Below are 14,149 nucleotides of genomic sequence, written 5' to 3' on the forward strand. Positions count from 1 at the left end.
GTTGAACTCAATGTTCTTAAAGGTCTTTTCCAACAAAAATGGTTCCAAAGTTCTATGATTTGACTGGTGCACATCCATCTTTTTCCGGCGTTGCTGGGTTCCCACGAGTAGGCACACAGCACTGACTTAATAACAAGGAACCAATTTCATTTCTGGTGCTGGTAATTGCAAATCTGGAACTTTTCCCCAGAAGTAATTACACTAGTAGGTCTTAATTCTGTCAAATTCCCATCGATTTTCATACTTAAAGTCACAGAACAGTTTGAGTTGTTTCTAGACCAGCCCACCTGCAAGGAGCAGGGGCATCTTCCACTAGACCAGGTTGCTTCGAGCCCTATCCCCCCTCATCCAGAATGTTTCCAGGGATGGGGCATCCACCACATCTCCGGCCAGTGTTCCACCATCCTCACTGTAAAAAACTTCTTGTCTAAATCAACCCTCTTTTAGTTCAAAAATTACTCCTTGTCCTGTCACAACTTGTGAGCAGGTCTTTAGTTTTCACATCCTTTATGCTGTAGCTGGGGGGATGTGTCCTGCTCAGAATTTGCAGGCAGTCAGCACAGCCCACACATTTCAGAGCATGAGGAGCTTCTTCCCAGGCAAACTTCACCTCCTTGGGAGCATTTTAATGCTCTTTAAAGCCACGGATTTAGATGTCATCACCCAACCTGTCCAAAGCAGTTAAACAGCCTGTCTTTGGTGTGTGTTTGCAAAGAGTGTTTGTCACAAAGGCTGTGACACCTCAGGTATTCTCTCTCCCATGAAAAGCAGTGGATTTCTTTGTGCCTCAGTTTCCCTTTTGGACACTGGCAATGATGCTACAGATGACTTTTCCTTCTCTATAGTGTGTTTTGTAGTGTACAGGCTTTAAGGCCCCTTGTGACCAGTCACATCTGTACCCTGCAGTGCACTCAGTGCCTCAAGGTTATTGTAGCTCATTTAACCAGAACAGCAATTGTCACTGCCATGCAGTGCTTTGATTTGCCAAAATACCCTCCTGTTCTATGACAGCTGCAATAGTCCACTGGCCCTGGAAGCTCAGCTCCCCTGCAGTTGGTGTGCCCAGCCCTGATGACCATGACAGAAGTCAGAGTATTTTACCTCACCTTCAGACCTGAGTTGCCATGAGAAGGAGGGCAGGAGGCCTTCCTGGATGGGTGTTCCCTGCACTGACTGGATTTCTCTTTGGGAGGCAGGACAGGCAGCTCCCTCCTGCTCTCACTGTACTCACATGAAAACACCAGAACCGGTGCCCTGGGTCAGAGCAAAGCCTGTCACTCCCAGCATCCTGCCAGGGAGTGTAGCCAGCCGTGGGTATTGAGGGAAATGTGAAAGCATCAGGGCTGCGTGGAGATATCCTTCCCTGGCTATATCCATCCAGCCTTATCCAGCAGCAATTTAGGAAGTTTTCTGCTCTGGGGGATGCCTTTGGCACCTTGCTGTTAACTCCAGACGTGTGGGTCCTCTGTGTTACTTCTTCCCAGATAGAGTCATGTCATGGAAAGTCTGGTGAGTAATACCATCTGCCTCTGGGGGAAGGTGAATAAAATATATTCCAGGCTGTATGCTGTGCCCTCCTGGATTGTCCTGGCTCCTCTGAGGACATATCCATTGATAGCATACAGAGATTTGGGCTGCAGCACCTGTTTATTAGGAATAAACCCTGATATGCTTTGTCTTTGCTCTGCAAGTGCTCCAGGCAGGACTGGTTAAACCTGCTGAGGTTCACGAGCTGCAGGAAAATGAAAAGAGCCTTCCTCTGGTGAAACTTTCTTTGGCCCAGTCAATGTGAGGGATGTTGTTCAGGAATGGTGGGGTTTCTAGGCTTAACTTGAAGGCCAGACCAGCTGGTCAATGAGATTGCTTCTGGTCTTGAAACCATTTATAATAAACAGCTGGGTAAGAAAGGCATTTTGGCACTTTTTTAAAAAATTAATTTTGTTTTTTTTTAAAAACAAGATCCACATCTCTGCACTGAATCCCTGGAAGACTGGAGCCAGTCATATTCTTGTTTCCAGTCCAGCAGGGCTGTCTTTCCTCATGTAACTTCTTCATCACTGTAAGCCTTTCACTGTCCCTCCTGACTCTACCTGCCCTGGCTTCTGGACCACAGGTTGCACAGCTCATCATCTTCCTTGCCAAAATGTTGGTAGGTGTTCTTCCTACCTGAAACATTCTGCAAGATGCATGTGATTAGCAGCTGGGAAAATAAACACAACAGCACATGTCCCCAGATGGATGCTGTCAAAATACTTCGTAATACATTTATTTTGTTAAAATAAACTATGTACAATAAACGATATTAATGTGCATTACAATATACAGTAATTACATGTTTAAAAGATGATAAACTAAAGAGTACAGAATTATGTGCTGTAAATAGGAAATTAATAGTGTTTACATGATTTTTAAACTATGAAGAACGTATTTGCTTGAAAACTGAATTGGCCTTGGTTTGAAATTGTATTGTTTTGAATTCTGAAGATTTTGTTAATCTTGGAAAAAAAGGCATACCACCCAAAAGTCAGACATACTGTTTTAGTGCCCATCTTTTGGTTTCACCAGCCCCACATTCCAGCAATATGCACACAGCAACTTTTAAGAGAGAAAAATTTGGTTGCTCACATCAAGTAAGTGACTCTTTCTCCTAACTGGCTAAGACCTGACTGGTGATGAGTTAGATCCTGATTTGTGCTGAGGCCATTACATTTGCTTCACAAACTCAATCAGAACAGCTTGTTGAACTGTAAGTTTTAAGCATTTCTTAAGAAATAATTGTAAGTAGTACTATTAAGTAAGCACAAGAAGAAAGGAATGAAATGTGCTTGTCCTTGTGTTCTCGGGGGAGCAGAGAATCTCTGTGCAGTGAAATGCTTGTATTTGCCAAGTGCATCAACATCATGACACATTGGACTGGATTCAGTTATCCTGGCACTCCATCTTCCTGCTCCTCTCTGCAGCCTTCTCTGAAGTCCTCCCTGTCTCGAGGTGCTGCTGAGCCCCAGGTAGCCAGGTGTGACTCCACAGAGGCACCTCCCAGCCCATTCACCACCCTCAATCCATATTTTTTGGGTCAGCAGGGTCACCATGCTGTGCTTTGCTCTGTAGCATTTCCCACCTGGCACCCTGGGCTCACCACCTTGGATCACTTCTGCTCATGAGTGAAGAAGAATTTGCAAGTGTCTTTCCCCTCTCATATAACTTTTTGTTATTGGTTATTAATGAATTAATATCTACAAGCTTGGGGAGAGTTTGGGCTCATTTACACCTTGCTGACAGTGCCTGCTAGGTCTGTGACGCAGTTAGAGCAGCTGCCTGTTCTGGGCATAAGTACTGGGAGAGATGACATGATGGTCACACTCTGGATATGATTTACACCCAAACTACTTTGACAGACATCAGACAAATTTTTCTACATGTTATCAATAAAAACAAATGTTGTGTTGGAAGATCTGGAAACTGTGGACTGGTGACAGCAGTTTACTCTGAATTCATTAACCTCCAATCAAAGTCAAAATTCACCAGAGTTGGTATCAGTGAGAGCTCAAACTGATCTTCACCAAAACCACATTGAACCTGGTGTCCTGAATGGGACGAGACAAAATTAAGTGACAGCAATGAGTTCAGGGTCTTTAAGCAAAGAAAATCATATGTCTTGAATATTACACTGTTAATGTAACCACTTTCATCTTCAGCCTCAGTAGCGGTTGAACCAAGGCTTTTCAGATCCAGCCTCCAAAGGTGAGATCAGCAAAGTCTTTGGATGCCCTAACTCCTTTCAGGAGTCCTCAACCAGCAGCCAGAAGGTATAAAAGATTCTTAGGCCTGGCTCAGTACATATATATAACAAGCTCAAAGCTTGTTCAGCCAAAATAAAATGTCAGGAAAGGAGGAAATATAAAGACTCTCAAACATTTTCCACATTAGTCATGTGTGGACCCCTGAAATTTTCCATTGCCTTCATGAGAATTTAAATGAAGCCAACATAGATCATCTTTGAAAATCCCACCCTACCATTATAGTTAGAAGCAGCCAAACACTGCATTATGGTCTGTACAATCTGGAAAAGGATGGGGATCCATATTTTCAAAGTTAAAGAGACTTTTCACCACTGACAGCAATTCACATGAGTTTTGCTTGTTGCTCTGGGTTTCTGAACTAATTTTCCTCTTACAATGAGCTTCTCACTCTTTTTGCTGTCCTGGTGTGGTTTCTGGAATGGACCAGGAAAATCGATTCTTGTTCCCCTGTTTCTGAAAGCTTTAACTGAAACAAAGTAAAGAGAATTTGAAGATATTTTTTTTTTCGTTCTAGTTATGGGCGTCCCCTTAACATCTTAAAATGAAATTTAAGGTTTAGGATCAAACTGACTAATTGTGGCTCTGGGCCCTGATTTTGCAGCTCTCCCCTGAAGCAGAAGTGATTCTGTTGCATTCATGGCTTCTAATAGGTGATTTTGTCCTGACTTTTTGATGCAAAAATATTTCTATTCCTGTTTTGTTTTGATAGGTGAAGACAGCTGAGATCACAAGCCACTACCGAAATCAGTGGGAGGCTTTTTCCTGCTTTCAGATGGTCTTTATTCATGAAGAGGAAAATAAACATTCATAGTGGAAATTTGTCTTCATTTTTGCAAAGAGCTAGAAGTCATCTGACGTAGGTCACTCCATGCTCACCTCCTGTCACAGCAGATGCTCCTCCAGTCCTACAGAGTTGTGAACCAACAAAACGTTCTGTTATTTCCAGATTTTCCTTTTTTAATGTAGGATAAAACACATCACAGATCCTCCTCAGGGAAAAAGAAAATACATGGAGAAAGGCATGTGCAGCCAGATTCCTGCATTCTACCTCTTTGTTTAACAAATGGTCCCTGGGCCAACGTGAGCATATGGATTGCTTTGTTGGAGAAGACAAATGTGCTTTTAGACAATCCTGGCCTGGGACAGACTGATGCCACAGAGAATTATTTTTAATCCAGATGAGGTTTCTGTATGGTGAGTCAAGAGGTATTTGCTGGGCCACCTGGGGAAAAAAGGTATAGGAAAAGGTCACGGGCTCTAAGCAAGGTATGAAAGCAGATGGGCATCTTTCATATATGAATTCAAGGGAGAGATAGGCTGCCCAGGGAAGTGAATGAGTCACCATTCCTGAAGGTATTCAAAAGAACACAGGCCACCAACACTAGAACAGCTGGAAGAGGTTTCCTTGTAATTAAACTACAAGGACAGATTACCAGTGGCCATATTCAGCTTCCCTCACGACCTGAGCGGTGCCAGTGGGATTGAATGAGACATGAGCAAGTTGGAGACAGTTCCTTGTGAAGTGAGATTCTCTTCAGTATGAAGAAGACTGCCAAAATCTGTCCCTTTAATAAAAGTATTTGGAATAACTTTATTTCATATTAAAATGCAGGGCTATGTTTAATTCTGTATCTGTTTTGAATGGATGCAGTGCTTCAAAAGAGAAAAAAGCTGAGAAATAACAATGTCAGCTGCTGAAATGATAGTTTTGATTGTTATACTGGACTTGGGGAGAGTTCTGTAACTACACAGGGCATATATCCAGTTGAACAAATGAGGATGGACCTGAGTGGGTTTAGAGCCTCGTTTCTGCCTTCTCCCCAACTTTTCAGAGCTCTGGGAGGCACAGGACAAACTGTGGGAGTCTTTGTGGGACCTCCTTCAAGTCATGTTGGAAGTGGCTGAACTGTCCTCATTCCACTGTCCTGGTGTTTACACAGGGCTCTGAAGGGCAGAGGCATCTGTAGGTTGTTTTAATGTGATAGCAACTCTCTGATGACTGAAGATCTCTCTCAAATACCTCTAATATCTTCTTGCAGGAGTTCTCATGAAAATACTTTGGGAACTCTGTTTGAAACTGCAGATTCAGGTTAAGAACTCCTGGTAGAACATGAAGGTTTTGGAAGAGGCCAAAGGAGATGGGTTTTTTTGGATCCAACAAGCTTCCTGTAAGTTGTGAGTGCTTTTGAAATGACAGCAGACTATTAGCAAAGGCAGGTCTGTCAGGAAAGACTTTGACATCAGCTGCATTAAGGGGACATTGTCAAATAAGTTCCAGGGATGGTTTCTAACCTTTGTGACTCTTCTTGACAGTTTTCCTTTTAAGGTGAAATTGGGATCTGATTTCTAGCTCCTCTCACAGTGAGTAAACCTATCTCCTTTCACCTGGCAGTCCTTTATTGATTTTCTTTCCTTATTATTAACAGTTCTTGAAAATAACTTGAAGTTTATATCTGTGGCCTTATGCCTGCACTTGCACCATGTCTGGTGTTGTGGTTTTGCTGGAAATAAGCTTTGCTGCCTGTTCACACACCATCTGCTGCTTTTAAAAAAGGCATTAGGTATGACTTGCCAGATAGTCAATGACTCTCCTTGCATCTGCCTACAATCCCTTTCTAGAGCCTGTTGGCCTGTGCTGTCCCTGCCTCCCCAAAATAATAGTGTAACAGGGCAGATCCTTGAGTAAGTGCCACATTTCATGGACAGGTGTGTGTACATAACCTAACACAGGAATAATGTTTATGGGACCTGCATTAAACATGGCTTATTAATTTTTTTTTTTCTGGAAGAAAAATTAAAATAAATGGAGTTGCAGAGGCCATTTCTCAGTGGATTGTGACCAATCTCCCTCTCTTGCAGCTCCCAGAATTCAAATTTTGGTCAAAATCAGTTTGAAAAACTTGAAATTTTACTGCCTCACAAGCTCGATGTGCTCAATTTTGTAAGTGCAAAGAAACCCCTGCTTAGCCTTAGCATTTCTTGTATCTATATCAACACTTTTCTATCTGCTTCATCTATGCAAGGATTTGTTCAGGGTCCTGCAGTTTAACACATTAGGGCAGCAGCATTTTAGCCTCTCCATCACCACTTGCTTTGCAGTTAATTTCCCTCAAACCACTGTAGCTACATTAAGGCTACAACTTCCCACTTGATTTTTGATTTTATTGCCAATCCTATGCTATTCCATTAAGATTAATAACCACCCCTGGTACTCAGTGGCACACAAAAATGTGATTTGATTATTTGTGGCTTTCCCTGATGCATGCCAGGGTGCTACATCTCACTTTTCCAGTGTGCTCATTATGTTAGGATGAGCTCACCTGTCACTTTTTTTGAAGCTCTAAGAATACCAGGGAACTCCAACCTGAGCATTTGCCTTGTGCTTCAGCTAAACCAGACTTCACCTACTTCCACCAGAGAAGTGGTGAAGTCATACATCGCTCTCCAGCAACCTATGTGAGCTAAAACAATCATCCTAATTAATTTCCACTGAAGTAAAAGGCAGCACAGTGCAGATACAATTTTCCCTGAAGTCTGTTGAAGGCTTTTTTTTTTTTTTTTTGTTTCTGTTTCAGAGGACTTCTAGTCATGTTGTAAGCCTAAATATTATTTAATCCATGCCTAGTTCTCCTCATACTCCTCTAATAAATTTTACATGTTCTAGTTCAGCTGATAGGCAGTGTCCTGGTGAGGTGAACACTCACTGCTCTGCCTGGGGATGGACACAAACTCTGAAGCATGGAATGGACCCCTGCTCCTCAGTCTGAGCTGGGCTTTAGCAGCCAGGCCATCTGAAGTAAATGCCTGGGACATAATAAAATCAAACAGAAAATATGCACAAAAAGTTGCCAGCAGTGAGGAGAACTTTCTTTTGTCTGTCTCAGGTGTGGCACTACTGTGTTTTCATCCATGTAGGTGTGCAGCAAGGAAGGGATGGTGAGTGGAAGCCACAGGGTAACAACAGCAAAGCATTTGCTTGGAGTCTGATGGCTGTTGTCAGAGAGAACTGTTGATTTCTACCTGGAAATGTTTTGGGGTGTCAGAGCTGGTTTCTGTAGGTGTCCATGCTAAATGGGGGGTTGGAATTAGATGATCTTTGAGGTCCCTTCCAACCGAAACCATTCTACAATTGTATGAAATTGAATTTGTGCTAAAGGAAGAGCTCAGATCATAAGCCTGGTCCTGATGCAGGACTGGGCACTGCACCAAGCTTGGTCCCTTCCATGTGCCTTGGGTGCCGTTCCCATTGTCCTGCTGCAGTCACTCATTGCTCCAGGCAACACCAGGTCTGGAGTTCCCTGGTTTGTCTGGTGACAGGTGTGTTGTCAGTCAGGACACTGTGCTTCCAAGAGGAGAGGGCTGCCAGTCTCTTGGAATGGGGTGCAGAGGGGAGCATGTCCCTGGGCTGGGAGGACACACTGCTGTCACTTGCTCCCTCCTGGCACTTCTGGACACGCTGGCTACAGACACGGCTTTTGCAAGGAGTTACATCTTCAAACCTCTGTGTGCTGGCACTGTGGCTTCCTGCTTGGGGAATGAAATCCATAACAAGACAGTCTCATGGCACTGCCAGGGTACCCAAAGGCAGCTGCAAGTAACAAGATGCCCTTCGAGTTCACCTCTGAGTGTCTGTGTTGCTGCGATGTGCAAAATTGTAGGATCCTGGGAGAGGCTTTAGTGAAAAGGCACAATTTCTCCAGCAGAAAAGGGAGCTCACAGGCAGCTTCCCTTCCCTTAGGGGCTGGAATTCCCATCTCCATGCTGTTGGCTGCCGTCCATCATCTGCCACTTGTGGAAAAGTCCACTCCTGAGGACTGCAGCCACGCTGCAACTCCAACAGCACTCTCGTGAAGATGGAAAAATGGGAGCGGAGAGAGAAGCAATGAATGGGAGGAGGGAGGCTGCAATAAGTCAACAAGTTCACAACTCCACTTTGATGAGGTTTTTTACAGAAATACTTCATAAGAAAAGGATAATTTTAAGGCAATTGGATCACCTCAAAGAACTTAAAGTCAGTATGACCTTTGGTTTTATTATTTTTTTTTTCTATTCTTGGCTGTTGGGTGAGAAGTAGAAATCCAGCTGATCTATAAGGTAAATTCTCAGTTGCCATGACAATGTGTCTCATTCTTGTTCTCAGCTGGAAGAGAGATTGTTCTGTGCTGCTATTTCATGTCTAGGGCAATATTCTTTGGTGCCAGAGTTTCTTTGTTTCAGTACATTAATGCTACAACTCTGTACTTCCTTTCCCAGCTTTTGGAAACATGGCTCAGCCTGAACATTCCTCTGTAAAAATACAGTTATTTGCATTTTTTTTGTTGTAAGAACATTCCTTAAGTCTGGAGGTAAATGTTGATCCATAATGATAGCTTGGGTGCAGCAACATCCTGACGCTGTGAAGTTTCACCATTAAGTGAAAACAAACTGGAATCACTTCACCTTTGCTTCCATGTGGTTTGAACAAACTTAAGTATCTCCTGAACTAGCAAGTCTTATAAAAGAAAAGCAATTTAAAAGTACATCCTACCTATAGTGTATATCTTACATATTAGATTTCTACAGATCTCCATGTGCTTTCAGTCAATTCAGATTCAATTCCTAAGGACTGTGAATTCCTAATTTTGATCAATTTTTACTTAAGGCCACAAATTGAGTTTCTCCTGTGTCTTTGTCCATCTTTAGTTCTTTGTTTTGTCACATGCCACCTTCACCTTATTCCTAAGGCGGGGAGCCAAGCAGGAGCAGGCCTCCTGGCTTCTGTTGGTGCAGTCTGCAGCAGTGGGAACAGGCTACAAAACAGCTCTGGAGGGTTAGGAAAGCACAGAGACAGGAGTTGGCCAAGGGTGATACAGCTTGGAGGTTTCACAGAACGGAGAGCTCCTATATTTGGGTAAGAAGGACCCTTTTCTCATCATGTTCCCCCTTTCAGTTGCATGTGACCTTCATTGCCTTTCTAACCTGCTTGGTTTCACTGAACTCAGCTCGCTCTGCTTCCCAGGGGATGTCACACAAGGGTGCAGCATCTGTGGCACTTTGCACAGCGCTTCTTCTTCTTCTTGGGGTGGAAAATGGTCATGATTGCCTCATCAAAGACAGTCTTAAGGCCTTTCTGTGTGAGTGCTGAGCACTCCAGATAGCACTGGGCTCCGATCTGAAAGAGAAGAGAGAAAATGTGAGTGAGTATCCACTGATGGGAGAGCCAGAGTGATGCTGTTCCAGCGTCTTTCTACGTTTAGAAGGGAGGTGAGGAGATTACTCTGTGTCTGGCTGCCTATGGGATGAAAGGAGCTCAGGTGGTCATCCTGAGAAGGGAGCAGGAATCAGCAACAACATAAGTGTCTCACCACATGTGGGTGAACGGGGAGCAGGAATTCCCTGCACGACCCTCCAGAGAGAGGGGGGCTGCACCCACGTTCAAGTGCTGGACCAGGAGCTTGGCCTCCTGCCTGTGCAGCTGGGGAGGCTTTCAAGGAAATGCTGGGTTGTACCTGAACTCCTTCATACACTTGGCTCTTCTCCCCTGAACTGCCCCTCTTGTGTCCTGTCTCCTGCAATGCCAGGGAGCTGCTACCTGGGGAGGGCTTCCAGCTGGTTTCTGGGAATGGGGAAGCACCATTTTGAGATGGGAGTCTCCTGTGTATGCTGACATGACACAGACACAGAGGCCTGGGAAAGCAACCTCAGCTTATTAAGCAACACCATGGCTTATATTATCAGCTTGTTCTGCTAATGGATGTTCTTGTTTTGAGGGCCAGGGACAACAGCAGCACCTGCAGCATATAAAGCAGACAAGGCCAGTCCAGAATCCTGCATCCCAGGGCTTGGGAAGTGCTTCTAGCCCCCTACCTTCCCAGGAGAAATGTACAATACCACAGAAACTTTGGGAGCACCTTCTCTGCTGCTTGAAGTGCAATGGATAAGTGAGCATCAAGTTGTCTGTGCTTTTGTAAGGGATAGGGAGGAGTTTGACAGGAGGTGACTGCAGAGATGGGTTTGCCACATGCACCTTGCAGCAGAACCCTGAGCAAGAAACACTTGACTTAGGTGAAATAGGCAGTAAAATCTGTTTTGATACCCATTTTCTACCTGCTGCCCTGGGCTCACGGATGCTTTGCTTAGACCTTGGCCATGGCACCTGCCAGAGATCAAGAAGCATTGGGACAATTCTCTCTGAGGTGTGATTTTTGGGGTTGTCCAATGACCAGGAGTTGGACTCGTTGACCCTTTTGGGTCCCTTCCCACTCAGGATATTCTATGTTTCTGTGATTCAACTGGGAATTGCAGCAGAAGTGCAGGCTCAGGGGTCACAATGTGTGCCCAGACTGTTTGAACAGAGGCTTTAATCTCCGTCTGGGACCAATGGGCCTTGGAGGAGCCTTGAATGAAAGAAACCCAGTGGAAAGCTGTGACCAGTGGGCTTGATGGGACCTCAGAAGAAGCTGTTACCTCCTTTGCCAGCTTGACTCCGTGCTCATAGGTGAGTGGTTTCTCCTTCATGTAAAGCAGCCGCGCCAAAGTCTTGGGATCATCCCGGAGATCAATCTAGTAGAAAGTACACAAACTCTGTAATTCCTGAGGCAGACATTTACCACAGGGGGTCCGACGCTGGTCGGACCAGTGTGCCACGACCTTCCTAGAGAGAGCGTCCTGCAAGGAGCAACTCTTCCAGGGGCGGTGGCCGGCCTCCCTGGGCAGCAGGGGATTCCAGCAAGTGTAGCGATTTCTCAGCTACAAGTGATCCCAGCTCTTGTGATTCAGCTTTGTGAAATCACCCAAGGTGAACTCAGGGACAGAGAGACAGGAGCCTCATTTAGCAATTCCACAGAGGTGGCTTTTATTGTCCAGCAGCCCCTGTGAAGGGAGGACCAGGGACAAAATCTCCCTGGTCAGGGGCAGAAACAGGGGCCTTTTATGGGAAAGGCAGGGTGTGGGATAGAAACCAATTAGCCAGCTGGGTACGGGCTACTACCATATAGAAATAAGGCACGCTGGAGGTGGCTCACTTTGCCACCATGACCCCGAGGAAGGTTGCTTGTCTCTGGGGAAAGTCTCTTTGGCCTCAGGCCTGTGTCCTCCAAGGGAGTGCAGAGGGCTCTTGTGCCAAGGGCTCACAGCCCTCCACAGATATTCATGGCTTTACAGACCCACATCAGGGCATCTGTATCACTCCTCAACTCTGGTGATACTTCAGAAACAAATTGCACATTTACTTACTTTTTCACCTTTTCCCCCCTCAGTTTACCATGAATTATTTCTCCTTTGCAGGTTATTGGGCCACAGTTCAGATGGGTATGGTACAGCAAAGAGCCCCACTGGAAGGGGAGGCTGCTGCAACCCTGCACTGCACCACCCAAATTCCACCCCGACAAGCCAGACACGGCTCAGTCTGTCTAACTTGAAACAAAATCCTTTATTTCCATGGAAAACATCAAAGTGAAGTATTCTGGCACTTCAAACCTGTCCATTTTCAGACTGAATGGTCTAAAGGATAATGCTTTTATTTTTAAATGGGTAGTTTAGATCATTCCGGTGTAGAAAACAAAGCCAGTGTTTGAATGATTTGCCTTTCCTATGGCATGAAGATTTTGGTTTTGACCAGAATTTGATCTGTTTCTCTAATTTGACTTAGGTTACTGTCCAGTGTTCTGTTTTTTCCGTGTGGTTGTATCACTAACCTCACAGTCTCTATCCACTCTGTGTCTTGGTAGTAAACCCATGTTTAAGGCATTTTTATTTGATTGACGGATTCATAGATTTGAAGGCCAAAATAAAGGGGTTTGATCATTCAGTCTGACAATCACTGTAACACAAGCAGGATGGTGAGTCACCAGTTGTGATGTTGATGTAAAAGCATGAAGGGAGGCTACTTCCTTCCCATGTCATTTGGCTTATTATTCCCATTCTTAAAACTTAGTTTGAAGTTTAGCTTCAGCTTCTAGCCACAAACTTTGATATTTTGTTTTTTTTTCTCCTACATTAGAGACCTGTAAGAAAACTTTTCTCCCTATAGGTGTTTATACCTTGTTGTCTCATTAATAAACATTTGAATAAAAAGATGGTATGAGCTTTGCCAGTCTGGACATCTTCACATTGGCTTCCATTCCCATGCCCTGAGTTTTCCTCTAATGGGAAAATCTGGCTGAATTTCCCATGAGTTAAACAGGAAACCTTTCCAGGTGCTCAGGAGAAGCTTTACCTGTGTTCCTATGAGGACATAAGGCACGTTGGGCATGCAGACTTTCAGCTCAGGCACCCACTCCTCCTGCACGTTGTGGTAGGAGGCAGGATTCACCACTGAGAAGCAGATCAGGAACACGTCTGTGTTGGGGTAGGACAAGGGTCTCAGCTGATTGTAGTCCTCCTGCCAGGGGAGAACAGCAAGAGTGTTAAGAAGGGAGGATGATGGTAAGTGGGGGAATCAGGGTGGATTTTGATGAAGTAGTCAACACTGTCCATACTCATTCACACTTCTAAACTCCAGGGGACTGCTGGAGAGGGGGGGAAACCACCCCTCACAGGCCAAGGGTGCTGATTTGTCAGCACTTTTATCCAAAAGAGCTAAGATGCCCCATCTCTGGAAGTGTTCAAAGCCATGTTGGATGGAGCTGTGATCAACCAGGTCTAGTGAAAGATGTCACTATATCTGGCAGGGGCAGGGTTGGAATTAGATGATTTTGAAGGTCCCTTCCCCCTCAATAATCCTGTGATTGTGTGAACACGTTTTGTTTGTGTGTGTGCTGTCTGTGGAGATGTTGGTGCAGAGGGTGATGCTGAGCAGTCCTGCACAGTGCACAGCAGTGTGCCAGTCAGCAGAAGACACTCCTGAAAGCAGAAAGCAGATCAAATCCAGCCTGCAGTGCCTATGTGCATCACTGTGGGTGATTTAGTGTTTCCACAGGCCCTGGACAGCAGAAGGAGAGATGTTTTCTCCGTGGGCTAGTGGTGAAGAGGGTGAGTTTTCAAACACTCGAATCACAGCTGTGACATGTCATGAGCTGGCTTTGATAGCTGAGTTTCAAGGAAGAATTTGGGTCTGTTTTCAGGCTTGAGAAGCTGAGAGTGAGCAGAAGTTTTGCAAACCATTTGAAAGGGATAGCCTGGCTCTTTCTGACAGCGAGAGCATTTGTAGCTGTGTCTGAAGGGTACTGTCCAATGAAACCTGTTAGAAAACTTCAGTGCAATGGAACAGATGCTTTTTAGAGGGGATACATCTGTTCCAAAGGCTTTTTTTTGGGGGGTCCAGAATTAAAAAAGGGGAAAGGAACACAAAGCTGGAGTGTGGGAAACAATAGTACATGCTGCAGTCAAGCCTGACTGTGATGTAGATCTGCAGTTTATAGTTTCTGCAT

At 44.7% G+C, this 14,149-nt stretch overlaps 1 protein-coding gene across 1 annotated transcript in view; it reads right to left on the bottom strand.

Annotated features, from left to right (window-relative positions):
- Positions 1 to 2,239: 2,239 nt before the first annotated feature.
- The window catches only part of RHOJ (ras homolog family member J), a 61,193-nt gene continuing 49,283 nt past the window's right edge, over positions 2,240 to 14,149 (bottom strand). Inside the window, exons 3-5 of the mRNA XM_042047308.1 lie at positions 12,997 to 13,161; positions 11,247 to 11,342; positions 2,240 to 9,951 (exon numbers count right to left, since the gene is read on the bottom strand). Of these exons, the coding sequence (XP_041903242.1) occupies positions 9,805 to 9,951; positions 11,247 to 11,342; positions 12,997 to 13,161 (408 nt within the window). The 3' untranslated portion in view covers positions 2,240 to 9,804. The remainder of the gene's footprint in view (positions 9,952 to 11,246; positions 11,343 to 12,996; positions 13,162 to 14,149) is intronic.

Source organism: Corvus kubaryi, unplaced genomic scaffold (genome assembly GCF_017639235.1).
Source record: "Corvus kubaryi isolate FWS band 111438036 unplaced genomic scaffold, C.kubaryi_AGA036_p1.0 66, whole genome shotgun sequence".
Classification (NCBI taxonomy): Eukaryota; Metazoa; Chordata; class Aves; order Passeriformes; family Corvidae; genus Corvus; species Corvus kubaryi.